This window comes from Canis lupus, chromosome 5, assembly GCF_003254725.2.
Source record: "Canis lupus dingo isolate Sandy chromosome 5, ASM325472v2, whole genome shotgun sequence".
NCBI lineage: Eukaryota > Metazoa > Chordata > Mammalia > Carnivora > Canidae > Canis > Canis lupus.
In genome coordinates, this window is record NC_064247.1 from 30865475 (window position 1) to 30879991 (window position 14517).

The window sequence follows — 14517 nt, forward strand, 5'->3', positions numbered from 1 at the left end:
CCTCCTCTGCCCCCCCGCCCCGCCCCCCCCGCTGGTGTCTGGCCCGGGGGTGCGGGGGTGTCCCCTGGCGCTGCGCCCCCCGCGTCCCCGCCCGCGCCGCAGGGCCTCTCGCGTGTGCGCCCCCCGCGCGCTGCGGTGGTGGCCGGGCAGGGGTGCGGGGCGCCGGCGCGGGAGGCGGCGCCGGGCCCTTCGTCAGCCCCTCCCCGGCCGCGCCGCCGCCACTCGGCGCCTTTAAGGAGCGGGAGGGAGCCGCGAGGCGGCGGCTGCGGCGGCCGAGGCGCACGGGGCGGGGGCGCGGGGCGCGGGGCGCGGCGCGGAGTCCGCTCGGCCGGAGGCAGCTGGGCGGCCGGGGCCGGGCCGGAGCGGCGAGGAGCGCGGGGACCAGCCGGAGCCCCCGCCCGGGACATGGCCCAGGCGGGCCGCGCAGGTGAGGGCAGGGCGGGCGGCCGGGGGAGGGGCCGCGGGCGCAGGTGAGCCCCCGCGCAGGTGGGCGGAGGTTCCGGGGAGGGCCGAGCGCCCAGCGTCCTTCCTGCACCCCCGGCATCAGAGGCGCCGGGAGGGGCGCCGCGGGCGGGGGGGGGGGGCCGGGGCCGGTCAGGCCGTCCCCCTCCCCCAGGCGCGGGCGCCGCAGGGCTGCCCCGGGGCCGCCGCTCCATCCCACGCCCCCTGCGCAGCCTGGACGCGCCCCCTGCCCTGCAGCGCGCTCTCCCCGGGACGCGGCGGTTCCCCCGCAAGCTCCGTCAGGAGACCCAGATTTCTCGGGAAGGAGGGGTGCTCCGCGCGCGCGCCGCCTGGGAGCCAACCCCGGGGACAGAGCATCAGGGTGGTGGGGGTGTGAAGGTGGGGCCTCCTCTGGGGCCCCGTGGGCGGTGAGAGGCAGTGGGCGGCAGCATTCGTTCCTTCATTCATTCAGCCGGGCGTTCATTCACCCCCACGCGCTGTGTGTCAGGCCCGGAGCTGGGCCCTAGGGATCCGGAGGTGCCCTCGCTGGGCCCCGGGGTGGGGGCGCCCACAAGGCTAGCCGCACACTGTGGGCTCAGCAGGGCCTGCTGGCGGGGCTGGCATGTGTGAGTCCACCATGAACTCCTCCCCAGCCTGTGATGCTGGCAGGTGCTGTGCCATCCCCCGGGACTCGGCATTGGTCTGGCACCAACCCCACCCCTCTACCCACCAGCAGCAGCAGTGCTGGAATGGGTATGAATTCTCCTGTACACACGCACACTCAGTGTGAGCACCCCAGGCCCTGTGCAAATCCATGGCCGCCCCATGGGCACCCCTGTGCACAGGCTGGGCATGTGGTTTAGGGCCCCCAGGAGTTCGGCTGGGGAGGGACACAGCAAATGTGGAGCCCATCTGAACACCTCCTTCTCACTGAGGAGCTGTGGGAGGCACCGGGAGATGACACCAGGCCAGCTGGAAACGCTGTGTCCCTCCCTCCTGTGAGAGCCCAAGGCCTTACCCGCCCCCGCTGCTCCCAGAGGGCACATGGCAGGGCGTGTGTCCGCCCACCACCCCCAGCCTGTGTGTGTATGGGTGTGCACTTGCATGGATCACCTGCCGGGGCGCCGTAGTTACAGTAGCAGCCAACGCGTTCCAGGCCACATGCAGAGTGCTGGGGTGGGGGGGGATGGTTCTCACCAGCCACCCCCCACCCAAGACATCTGAAACAGATACTCAGAGAGACAGCTCCTTAAGGTGGCCCAGAGAGTGTGGGCACAGCCTGGGTGCAGAGCCGGGTCTGTGGGACTCGGAGGGTGGTACGTGGTGGACTTTCTCTGTCACTGCCCAGTCAGGTGGCCCCCACAGATGGACAGGGAGTGCGGTCCGGCCCCTGCTCTGCCGTGGCTGAGAGTCCGCGGGACTGTTTTAGGGACAAGTGGAGAGCCGCCCTGCCTGGGGCATCAGCACCTTGTGCTGCTCCATCTCGTCTCTCCTGCCTCAGTGCTGAGTGTGGCCCTTCCCTTCCAGGCAGCGCTGACCCCTCCTCTGTGCAGCCAGGGACCCAGCAAGATGGGACTGTGCCCAGCCCTTCCGGGCAACTCTGCATTTTGTAGATGTCCCCGGGCCTCTTCAGGCCCTGAGCCTACTGACCTGAAAACGGCTCTTGGGATGGTATGTGGGGAAGCTGCACAGGTGAAGCTTTGGAACAGAGGCATCCTTGAGGACAGGGGCTCAAAGTGGGGCCGTGACACAGTGCTGGCTGCTCTGGACTGCCGGCTGCAGACAGGCAGGGCGACGGTCTACAAGGGAGGTGACGTTAGGACCAAGGGAGGCTGAAGGCTGAGGTGGAGGCTGTGGGTGTGAGGGGCCTATGAGACATTCCCCCTGAACACTGGCCGGACACCTGCGGGGTGGGGGGCAGGAGAGCCAGGGGTTGTGGAGCCAGCACAGGGTGTGACTGTGGGCAGGTGAGTGGTGTTCCTGGGCTCACGCAGTATGCGGCCCGAGCAGCCAGCCAGTGACCGTCACTGAAGGAGGCCATAGAAGGACTTCTACTTTGCCAGGAGAATCCAGGTACTTCCAGAAGGGATTGCGTGGATTAGAGTGCAGATCCCACACAAGTTATTACCTGTTCCCAGGCCAGACCTGTGGTGGTGCCCAGCAGGCACCCAGTCTGGAGAGGAGAGAGGAGGCGGGGAGGGCCCGTGTTCTGCGCCAGGGCTACCTGTGGGCAGTGAGGCCACAGGCGGTAAGGCTCAGTGAAGGCCAGCGGTCTCTAGGCTGCTGAATTGGGGTAGGCAGGTGGCGCCGGGCAGGCCTGGGGTCGGGCCGGACAGAGGAAGAGGTGTGTGTGGAGGGGCACAGGAGGGCGAGGACCCAGAGGGTGGCTGGAGGCACCCAAGGGCGCAGGCCTGGGAGGGGTGTGTGGGGTGGGGGCAGGAAGAACTCAGGAAGAAGCACAGCAGTGGGGAATGGGACAGGGGAGAAGCCTGGGTGTTTGGTGGCCCTATCACCCACTGTGAGGGGGCGAGACTGGCCAGCAGAGCTGGCTCATAGGAGGGGCTGTTCTGTTCCCGCCACCCCAGTGTCGCCAGTGCCCGCGGTTGGGACCTCGTCTGGGCAGGGCTGGGCCGTCCAGGCCGGAGGAACCAGTTTCTGAGCTCCAGGTGCTGGCTCAGCTCTTGGGGGAGGTGCTGGCAGGCTGTGTGGGCAGGGGACTGATCTCGCAAGGGATTGATAGGCAGGGAACCCATCCCGCAGGGGATACATCTCATGGAGGCCAGCTCTCCCGGAGGACGGGAGGGGCTCCCAGGACCCTGGGAGATGGCAGGGGGTTCCAGGCATGACCCCGTAGTTGTCATCCTCGTCATTGTGGACATGGGGAAGCTCCCAGGCCCTAGGGTGCCAGGATGGCTTTGCAGGATCCCCTTCCTGGGGGCCCAGGGCCAACACAGGGGCTGAATCGGAGACCAGTGTCCCGGCTCAAGGCCTGTCTGAAATTTTGCCTTCAGGAAGCCTTCGGGGACTTCCCTGCAGCGTTGAAGGTGTTGCAGCTCCTGCTCCTCTGCTGAGCGCCCCCCCTTGCCTGCCTCTCAGGCCTGGAAGCCCCTGTCCTCACAATGGGCCCTTGTTCCCCTGGCAGGTGTTGGGAAGTCCTCGGGGAGGACCCAGAGTGTGAGCTTACGGCTGGACCCCCCCCTTGCTGGGGCCGAGTCCGCGTTGGGCTGGCCAGAAGGTGTGAATGTGCGGCCTGTGGGGGTGGGGGGCATGGAGTTTCCGGTCCCACCTTCGAGTTAGCAGGGCCAGAAACAGGCTGGGGAACTCAGGGCCCTCTTCTGGGGCCTTTTTCACCGAGGACAGGGTGTGAATGCTCTGTGGGGAGTGGGGATGTCCCCGTGGGTTCTGGGTGCTGTGGCGGGCAGCCCAGGGGCGAGGGGACACCCTGGCACGTGCGTGATGTCACCTGCTCCTTCCGCATTGGCTCGAGTGTGTCTCCGTGGGGGAGGCTCTGTGTTCCTCCCACTTTGTGGATGAGGACGCCAAGCCCCAGGAGGACAGAGTGTCTCATCCTGGGAGCCCCCGAAGCCAGAGGCAAGGCTGGAGGAGGATGGGGGTTTCGTCCCTGCTTGGATACACATCCCTGGCAGTTAGGCTGCATCACGGAGAGGACAGAGAGGCCGCTGGCTCCATCCGGGCTCACCTTAATGAGTCCTTGTAGGCCTCAGTGTCCTCAGCGGTGACCAGGGGGTTTGGACGGGGAGGGGAAGAGCTGGGAGCCAGGACCTGCTGTAAGTTTGCTCTAGGGCTGCTTTTTCTCCTTTCTCGGCCCCCGGCCCTGCTGGCCTGTGCCTGGGGGTCTCCTCCCCGCTCCTCTCCTGCCCTCGGGGCCCCCAGTGTGGAGGGGGCATGCCCCTGGCTGGTCCTGGGGGTCTGCAGCCAGGCCGGGCAGGGGTGACCGGTACCCCCACCAAGGGCTGGGATGGGAGGGGGCTGAGAGTGCACAACAGCCTGGAAATCACATGAGATCCCAACCCCCCCCCCCCACGCCCTCAAATCCTCTCTACTCCCAGCTTTAAAATTCTTGTTTTCTAAAGAGAAAGAAAATGCTAAATTGTACCCCCTTTTGCAAAGGAACAGAGCCTTAATGAGTCACTCTGGAGGTAACTGCCACCTCCAGGGCCCCACGCCCGCTGCCCGCCCACACAGCTGTGTGGCCACGGCACCCACGGGGTACACATGTGGGTGGGGGGAGCCTCCTGCCATGGCCCCCGGCCCACCGCCTCTGGGCTGTCCCCAGGGCAGCATTTATGGGGTTTACGCTGAGGCGCTCAGGGCCTATGTGGCCACATCAGGCTCCACTTGAGGCTGGGGGACAGGGAAGGGGAGACTCTGTGGCTGGAGGGGGATCAGTGTGTGCGGTCAGGGTGGCCAGGAGCAGGTGCTGCGGGAAACCCGGTACCTGGGCGTCAAGCTGTTCCCAGGCTTCTCGGGAAGGTGCTGCTCCAGGCCGGGAGCCATGGGGCATGGGGCTGACCCGCAGGGGTGGGTCCCCGGAGCACTTGTGGAGCCCGTCTTGTTTGGAGATGGTCGCCCTAATGTTTGCAGAGCCGCCTGTGTGGGGGAGGCACCCTCTTCCCAGACACCCCATCGTCCTGGAGGGGAGGACCAGCCATCTGGGAGCCAGGATGCCAAAGGAGGGCTGGATGCAGAAATGGAAACCTGCGCTCTGTCCGGGAGGGGTGCTGGGTTGTGGATCCGAGGCCTCTTTGGAGTGGAGCTGTCTGCTGTGAGGCACGTCACCTGCGTGGCAGCCGCTCGGGGACGGATTGCGGGGTGCGGGCCTTGGGGTGGGCTTAGGGGGCCATCCCAGGGACCTGTCCTTGCAGGTGCAGCACGTCTGGGGCTGCCCACCACCTCGTGGACGCTGCTATCTGTCTGGACGGCCCCAAGTGCCCAGGCCGTGTCGTCCTTGCCGGGTCGCCCCACTGACCGGGCCCAAGGCTTCCCTCCCCTGGGAGGCTGGTCCCGGATGAGCAACTCTGGAGTCATCCCTGGTGGTAAAAAGTGCTATTTTCAGCTTTCCCATTACTGCCCAGTACGTGTGTGGGGGGTGTTTATCCCTTGCTGTCTTTTTGTTCCTTCTGGAACAGCCGCGGGAGCACTGAGCAGCCCCGCCTCCAGGGTCCTGGCCGCTGGCTCCTGGTGCCATGAGTTGGCACCAGATGGGGAGCCTGCAGGCCAGAGGCAGCTGGGCCCCACCCCTGCTCGGGAGCAACCTGAGGCGACAGGTGGTCAGACGGCTCACGTGGGGTCCCCTTGGCCGGGGCTGCTCCCGGTGACTTGCTTCAGGCGACCATAGCCTTCGGTGCCCCAGCAGAGCATGGGTGGTGTGTGGAGGTGGGGCCTACAGCATCCTCTGTGGCCCCTGTGGGTGCCCAGGGCATGGGCCTGTTTCCCATTCCCCATGGGGCTCCTGGGGTCACACCGGGGGACCTTCCTGCAGCTGTGAGGCCCCCCGCCCCCGCTGGGGGAAGCCCGCAGGTGGCAGAGCTGTCACTGGCACAGTGACAGGTGCCACAGGAGCTCCCTTGAGCGGGAGGAGAAAGCCTTTCCCTTGTGGAGCAAGAGTGGCAAGACAGAGGGGCACGTCTGGGGAGACCCGCCTCAAACACTTCGGGACCATCAGGAGACAAAAGGGCAGAGCTGAGAAGGTACAGCAGTAACCAAAACTATTAATCACTAATTATCTCCTAAATAAGGTAATTAATGGGTATTTAAATGGTAAATTTATGAGATACCAAGAGGTCTTCAAGAAGCATATTTTTTTCAGAGTAGCTGGTTGGCCACCTGTGTCCTGTGGGGGAACTCCGGGGTCCTCATCCTGCTCTGGCCAGGCCTGGGGCCAGGCAGGCTGGCTTCCTCCTCGGGTCCGTCTGTCCTCGGCTTCAGGCGGGGGCCTCACGGACCATGCAGCTCCCTGGATCGTGTGACATTGCTGGAGAGAAGGCAGCGTCAGCAGAGAACGTGCCCCTCCGCGGTGCCTGGGGCCAGTGCGGCCAATGTCAGGCGGAAGGCCGTGGCTGGTGCTGTGGCTCCATGGTGCCATATTTGCAGCAGGGTCCGCCACGGGGATGTGGCTTCATTTGCGATGTGGTTGGAGCTGCGGGCCACAGCCTGCAGTGTGCCCAGGGCTGTGACCCCGGCTGTGACCCTGCCAGTGGCCTGCTGCTCTGGGGGTGGGGGCATGTGGCATGTGTCAGGGTCACTGTGCAGCCTGGGGTCCACGCCTGCCCTCATGGAGCCACCTGGCTGCCCAGATACCGGATCTCTACAGGGTCCTTTAGGATCTGGGCTCCAGCAGACAGGCTCCCCAGGCTCCCCGCATGTCCCCGAAACAGCCTGGCCCATAAGCTCATCAGTGGCGCATACAGCAGTTTGGGACGTAGTTAGGACATGTTTCCATAGCAACCAACCCCCAACCTGCATTGGTTTCCTTCCGCGGCTTCTACTGGCCTCGCGTCCCTCCTTGGTGGCCCCACAGCCTCTCCTGACCCAGAGAGGAGGTCTGACGACAGGTGCGGTGGGTGCTCCCCCAGGGGTGGCTCCAGGGTGTCCCCTGCAGCGGGCCATGTGGACAGAATGAGAGCTCCTGGACCTGCTGTTCTCGTACGTGTGCGCACATGTGCATGTTCATGTATATATATGTGTGTGTGTATCTGTGCATGCACTTATCCATGTGTTTTTGTGTGCACACATGTGCATGCGTGTTTGTGTGCACCTGCAGTATTATGTGCACGTGTACATATTTGCACATGTATGCATTTGTGTGTGCATATGCACATGTGTGCATTCATATGCATGTCTGTGTGCATGTGTGTGCACTTGTGCGTTCATGCATGTATATGTGAATATCAGCACATATTTGTGTGGCCATATATGTTTGTGTTTATAGTGCATGTGTGTACATAACCATGGACATGTGCCTGCACGTATGTGTGCTTGTGTGTGCACATGTGTGCATGCATGTGTTCATGTGCACGTATCTGCATGTATTATGTGCATGCGTATGCATTCATGTGTACATATGCATGTGCAGTTCATATGCATGTCTGTGTGCATGTGCATGTCTGCTTGTGTATATGTGTGTCTGTGTGTGTTTATGTGTGCATATGTGTCTGTGTGTGACACATGGAGAGACTGGGGACAAGGGCCCTGAGTGAGCCACAGTGGATCACATGTCTGCTGAGGCCCCATCGGAGGCCGTGCACCCACCTGGCTTCGGTGCAGCATGAGGCAGGGCTGGGCAGCAGGCCCAGGGCCGGACACCCCCCCAACCGGGCTGCCCAGAGGCACACGAGGCTCCCAGGAGGCCTGGGAGTCGGCGGGTGTGACTTGAACACCTGCAGAGCATGGCCAATCACTGCAGACACCTGGGGCCCTCATTCCTCTGATTAGCCACACTTCCGATCCTGGAGGAGAAGCTTCTAGATCCAGCTTCTCATACAAACGGCCTGATTGCTTTGACTTCCATCTTTCCTCCTGCCCACCCAGCCCACCCTGTCCTGAAGACTCAGTGGGGGCCCCTTCCCCAGGAAGGCCTCCGGGCCTCCAGCCTGTGGGGCCCCTGCGTCCGAGACATGTTGTGCACACCCGTGGGGTGCCGCATTGGCACTTGGCCCAGGGCCAGGCTGCCCCTTCTCTGCTCTGCGCTGCTAGGGCTGGGCCCAGAGGCTGCGTCCCGGGGCCGGGAGCAGTGGGTTAGCTCTCTCCCTGACTCCCTCGTGTTCCCGTCCTGGACCTGCAGTGGTGCCAGGGAGCCAGCTTCTGTTGCTCCATGGCCTGTGTGCTAACTTCTCCGGGAAGTTCCTGCCCGTGCCCGTGAACTGCTGTGTGTGTGATGCAGAGACAGGGAGGGGGTGCATGGAGCGTGTGCGTGGCTGTGTCATCAGCACAGGCGTGGGGAGGGAGAGGGGCTTGGGAGGATGGCACTTTCCAGGGAACGCAGCTGCACATTCAGATGTCTGCACAGACACGAGGATACGCAGACATGGACCTGCAGAGCCCGTGGATGGGCCTGGCTTCCAGGGTCGCCTCCACCGCCTACCGGCTCCGTGACCTTGTGTCGATAATGGCATGTGTGTCAGCTGTAGGATGGGGACACGGGGGCTCCGTTAGGGTTATTTTAGGCAACTTCCCGCAGGGTGTCTGGCTTGCTCCAGTTACTCCACAGGTCACCTTTTAGTCATTTGCTCGTTGGCCAAACAATTGTGCTGGACCCAGAGCAGGCACAGAGCTCATCCTCACTGTTCTGGGGTCGTGGGGCCCAGACTTTAAACGCCCCCCGAACTGTGTGCCCCACCCCAAGCTTCAGGAGACTCCCTGGCCCTCTAGGCATCTGTGTTCCCATGTCTCTGAGCATGCAGGTGATGGCCTCGGGGTGGGGAGGCCCCGTCTGCAGCAGGCCCTGCCCTGCCTCTTCTCACCCCTGTCTCTCCTCCACCTCTGGCTCCGGCCACATGGGTCCTTGTCTGCCTCTCAGCCCTGCCCCTGTGGTTCCTGCGTCTGAGAACATTGGCGTGTATGTCCCACGCGTGCGTGTGCAGCAGTGAGTGTGTACACACGCTGGGTGTGCCTGGCTCCTCCTCAAGGATGGAGGGACAGATCTTCGGGAAGGCCCCTCACATCCTGCCATGTCATCCCGCCACTGTGTCCCTTTGTGACATGTGACTTTGTTTTAAAGCCTGTGGGACGATGTGAGGAAGCATGCACCCCCCATACAGAAGCTGGGTGACACGTGCTGCTAAGCGTTCCAGAAGCATGGGCAGCTGATGCCCGTGCACCCCCTTACCAGAGGCTGTTTGGAGCAGCCCCGGCCTGAGAGGAGGGTGGGATTTATAGCACATCTGAACGAACCTATAGTGTATATTTAAAAACCAATGCGGGGGGGGGGGGGAATGTCTGGGGGGCTCCGTGGGTGAAGTGTGTGCCTTCTGCTCAGGTCATGACCTCAGGTCCTGGGGTTAAGTCATGCATTGGCCTCCTTGCCCAGCCCCTGCCCAGTGGGGAGCCTGTCTTCCCTCCCACTTGTGTGCTCTCTCTCTCTCTCTCTCTCTGTTACTCTCTCTGTGTTGCTCTCTCAAATGAATAAAGTCTTAAAAAAATAACATAAAAACCAAAAACTGATGCAGGAATGCATTTTGAAAACAAGGAGGATAACAGTAAACAAGACAAACATACCTTTGAAAAGAAATTCAAATAGTGACTCTGTCCAGAGGAGAGGGTCTCCTCTCCAACGGAGTGGCGCTGTGTGAGTACTCTGTCAGTGCCTCGCTGTGTGTCTGTCTGTCCTTCCTTCCCTGAGTCCACTGTCAGATGCGTGGGGAAGGGGGCACAGCAGAGATGGGAGGGGGACATACTGTTTTCTCCAGGTCACTTCCTCCTCCCTGCTTGGCCTCCCCCGTCCCGCCCCCCCCGCCCAGGATGTCAGCTCTGCGAGGTCCCCACCCCATCCCCCGTATGTGCCACGGTGTCCCCAGTTCCTGTGTGGTGCCTATGGATGGGCAGCCATGTGACACCCGAGCCCCCCTGCCCTGTTTGCCCGCCTCCAGCGGGAAGAAGCCCCCCAGCTTCCCTGCAGCCCTGCCCTCCAGCTGGACCCCCACAAAGCCTGGCCTGTCACATGTGTCATCAGTGTGGTGGTGACCTAGGGTGATGGTGGACGGGAGGCAGGACGTGGTAGGGGTGCTGCAGGAGGCACATGTCTGGAGCCTTTCTCCTTCCCTGGGCTGGAGCGCACATACGTGTGCGTGCGTGTGTGCTGGGGCGGGGGTGGCAACAATGTCCCGGCCTTGTCTCCTGGGCAGAGCGTGCGCCATTCGGGTGCGAGGGCCGCCACAGCTGGGAGCTTCTCCTGAACCCTCGCGCTTCAAGCTCAGGAGCCAGGTAGACTCGGGTCAAGCTTCCGGGGAGCCCATTGGCGCTTGCACTCGGCTGCCACACTCAACACTTAGGGCCCAAATAACAGGAACAGTAGGACGGTCCTCACCACCTGGCGCTTGCTCCTGAGGACCACGGTCAATCTGCCTAGCGACGGATGTTTGCATATTAATCTAGTGCATGTGGTAGTTTCTATACTTTTTAGTATCTGTGACTAGGAACACACATAACGTTAGTGTGACTTCAGCAAGAATTTTAATTTTTTTATTAAAGTTTTCTTTTTTTAATAAAGATTTTATTTATTTATTCATGAGAGAGACACGGAGAGAGGCAGAGACACAGGCAGAGGGAGAAGCAGGCTCCCTGCGGGGAGCCCGATGTGGGACTCGATCCCAGGACCCTGGGGTCACGCCCATGAATTTTTAAATGACTGTGTGCTTTCGTAAATCACATAAATCTCTATACATGTTGGATTTATACATAAACACTTCTTTTTGCATTTTCAGTAGGGAGGGGTTTCTTTTGCTGATACTGTAAATGGTGTTGTTTTTAAACATCTCAAACTGGTTTTTTGTTGATAATAAGCAAGAGTGCCATTGACTTTTGTATATTGGTCTTGTGTCCGGAATCTTGCTGTACTCAACTACTTGTTCCAGTCATATTTTTGGTGGAGTTGCTTTTTAAAAAATATTCTTTAAAAATTTATTTATTTGAGACAGAGAGAAAGCATGAGCATGAACGGGGGTTGGGGAGCCACAGAGGGAAGGAGCAGACTCTCCGCAGAGCAGGGAGCCCAAGGCAGGACTTGATCCCAGGACCATGAGATCATGACCTGAGCTGAAGGCAGACGCTTAGCTGACTGAGCCCCCTGGGTACCCCTTATTTTCCATATAGACAGTGATGCCATCTGAGAATGGAAGGAATTTGGGGTTTTCCTTCCAAGTGTGTACCTTTTGTTTTGTCTCTTGTCCTGCTGCGCTAGCTAGGACTTCCTCCACTCACATCAGGGCACCAGGCCCACTTCCATGTTAAAAATGCTCAGTGTTGGCGCATCCTTGCAGTCAATCCAGGGCCTGGACCAGTCTGCCACACTGCCCACAGTGAGTGACCAGAATCAAGAGTGTCTAGGGTTCCCCATGGGGAATATGGGTCAGACCCAGTGTCGCACCTATAGGTCACTTCTGGGCTTTGGGACGAGCTTCTGGCCTGGCTCCCAGCCACAGTGTGTGTTCATGAGTTGGCAGTAAATCCAGGGCCTGGGAACAGGAAGGGTGTGTGTTGGGGAGTTTGTGGTGGGTTGGGTGGGGGGTCAGGTGGTGAAGGGGTCGGGCAGGTGGAGGGAATGGGTGGGAGGTGCTGTCCCTGGGCCAACAGGGCTGACCTTGCCCTTCAGGAACAGAACAGTGTGTGCTCCAGGCTCTGGGCTCAGGGCAGGGACCCATGCCAGGTCCTGCAGGGGAGCGGGGTTGCTGCGGGCTCCCTGGGGCTATCTGTGTCCCCATAGCCATGCCCAGGGAGAGCACACACCTCTCACTTGTGCGTTGGCATCTGCTGCATGTGCGGACAGGTTCCCCAACACCAGCCAGAATCGAAAAGGGAGGTTCTCTGTCAGGTTCCTCATTGTGCCTATGGGGAAACTGAGGCACAGAAACGAGACGTGTGCCTGCTGGTCGGGGCTGACACCTGAGCAATGGCAAGCTCCGTGTGCCTGACGGTCATACTGTTTTCCATACAATCTAAGGTGCAGTCAATGCCTAAGATACATGATTATTTTATAAACCCCGAGGAAGAATAAGCAAAACCATTTATAGCTGAGCCCCGAACTCCATGGGCGCCTGGGGTGCTAACTTCTGCATGGTCAAAAACCCACAGATGACTGCTGACTCCCCAGAATCTCACTGGTTGTTGTCCACCATCAGCCAGAGCCTCACCAGGAGCATAAAGAGCCAATGAGTCTGTGTCGTGCGTGTCGTATGCACTATGTGCTGTAGTCGCTGTGGGTCAGGCCAAAGAAAAGAAAATGTTATTAAGAAACACGTAAGGAAGTCTACTGAGAGGAAAAACACCTGTGTTTATCGAAAGGACCGTGTGTAAGTGGACTTGTGCAGCTCAAGCTCGTGTAACCCAAGGACCAGCCATGAACTACGATGTGCTGTTATGTAAGACATGCTCCGAGTTGGTTTTTATATTTTCTTTAAGATTTTATTTATTTATTTGAAAGAGCCAGCACAGAGGCAGGGGGAGAAGCGGCTCCCTCTGGGGAGCCCGATGCAGGACTCGATGCCAGGACCCTGGGGTCACGCCCTGAGCCAAAGGCAGATTCTCAACTGCTGAGCCCCCTGGGTGCCCCAAGACATGCTCTGGTTTTAAAGATGTTAATGTGTGAAAAAATGTGCTGGTGAGCACACCGAGGCCTTGGTTTGAGGTTTTCAGGCTCCTGAGGTGGGTATGCATGTCCTCACCTCACAGCCGGGGCCCTGAGGAGCAGAGGGGCGGGGGGCTCACCTGCCGGTGCACAGCTTCTTGGGGACGAGGGCTGAGCTGGGATCCTGTTTGTCCTCAGCCCTGAGCTCTTAAGCAGCAGCCGCCCGAGTCCCCTGTGTTTTTGCAATGTGGCCACATCCACACATGGGGAGCCCTTGCATCACAGATGCTGGGGTGTCATCCAGGCCCTAGTGTTGCCAGGGCTCAATGGTCAACTGTCGATTGTGAGCTTCTTGGGAGCATCCCCCCAGCACCTTTGTGGTTTCAGCATTGACAGGTTTTCGCCCACCTGCCATCTCCAGCCCTTCGTGGGTCTGCCCAGTGGAGGGTGCCCTGGGCACCGGCTGGTTCCATCCAGGGCCCTGAGGAGGTCCGATGCCATGGCCTGGCTTCTGTGGATGGTTCGGGTGATCCAGCAGTGGCCGCCCCAGGCCCCCCAAGAGGCTGACACGGATCCTTGGAGCTCAGGGCGGACTGCGGTGGGCACTGTAGGTGGGGAGCCAAGGCTGTGGAAAGAGGACGGGGCGCAAGTGGAGCTCAGGCAGGCTCAACCCCCCCCACACACACACTGGGGCCTGTGTTTCTGCCGAGGCCGCCGTCCAGGCCTGCACACGCAGTTGTGTCGGCCCCTTCGCCCTCCCGATGGCCTTGGGCAGGGCCTGTCGCCTGCCTGCAACGGGGAAACACACAGAAGCACGTTGCCTGTGGGAAGACGTGTTCTGGGCCCGGTGTGACATCCTGGGCCGTGGGGCCTGTCCTGCCCACCTGGATGTCTCACATCAGCAGGTGGCTGAGTGGCCACTGTGGACAGAGCCCCTTCCCACCGGCTGACACCGTGTCCACGCAGCACGGCCCACTGTGCGTTCTGGCCCCGGGCCACCTTGGGGGCCTCTTGATTGCCTCCAGTTTCGGTTTTGGGGAGCGCTCATTCCCTCCTGTTGGAGGAGCTGGAGCCTGAATGCAAGCACAGTGTCTGGCTGGTTAGCGAGGCATGGGGCGTCGATGGGGTTGGGAAGTCTGGCCTTGGTCTCGGCCACGTGGGGCCTCACGCAGGGACACGGGCTCAGGCCTGGCTAATGAGTGTGTTCCCCTTGGCAGGTGGTCCTCCCCCGGGTGGTGGTGCCCCCTGGCACCTTCGAACTGTCCTCAGCGACTCGGTGGAGAGTTCTGACGATGAATTCTTTGATGCCAGAGGTAAGTGAATGCCCTCGCCCCATCATTAGAGGGATCCCTGATGAGCATTGGCGTCTCTCCTGGGGCCACCATGTCCCACACTCGCACCATGTCCCACACTCACATGTACCGACCCGTGCATCCCCAGGGCAGGGGCTCTGCCTTTCTCGTCGGCCGTGGGGCATGGGCACCATCCTCTGTGGGCTTGGGGTTTGGGGGAGAGGGGGACCAGGCGGGACTTGGAGGAAGACAGGCTCCCGCAGGGGAAGCGACACCACCCAGTGCAATGGCCCAGGTGCCAACAGAGCTGGTGACCAGGCCCTGGGGGGACGTGGGGATGGAGGCGAGGAAAGGAGGCGGTGCCGGTGGGCGGCAGGTCTGCCCACAATGTCCGAGGGAGAGTCCCCACGGCCACGCTTGCCCGGCCTGAGTGGGCGGGGACGAGATGCACTGAGGCCTCCTCTGTACCCAGGGCCGGTCCTC

General features: G+C 61.2%; 1 protein-coding gene and 1 long non-coding RNA gene across 9 annotated transcripts in view; one reads left to right on the top strand and one right to left on the bottom strand.

Annotated features, from left to right (window-relative positions):
• The first annotated feature begins 313 nt into the window (after positions 1 to 313).
• The window catches only part of PITPNM3 (PITPNM family member 3), a 60691-nt gene continuing 46487 nt past the window's right edge, over positions 314 to 14517 (top strand). For 2 of the 8 annotated variants that reach the window (XR_003142082.3, XM_025461999.3), the window contains exons 1-2: positions 13154 to 13353; positions 13960 to 14055. Coding sequence is in view for 7 of the 8 variants with exons in the window: in XM_025461999.3 (XP_025317784.3) it covers positions 13242 to 13353; positions 13960 to 14055 (208 nt within the window). In the remaining variant the exon portion in view is untranslated. Of the gene's footprint in view, positions 428 to 13152; positions 13354 to 13959; positions 14056 to 14517 lie in introns of those variants that run through there. The other 6 variants (XM_025462001.3, XM_025462003.3, XM_025462002.3 and 3 more) reach the window with 6 other exon arrangements.
• Positions 12164 to 12993, bottom strand: LOC125755106 (uncharacterized). The gene is made up of 2 exons (XR_007410716.1): positions 12883 to 12993; positions 12164 to 12371 (listed from the first exon to the last, which is right to left on the bottom strand). It is a non-coding gene; the product is annotated as an uncharacterized LOC125755106 (long non-coding RNA).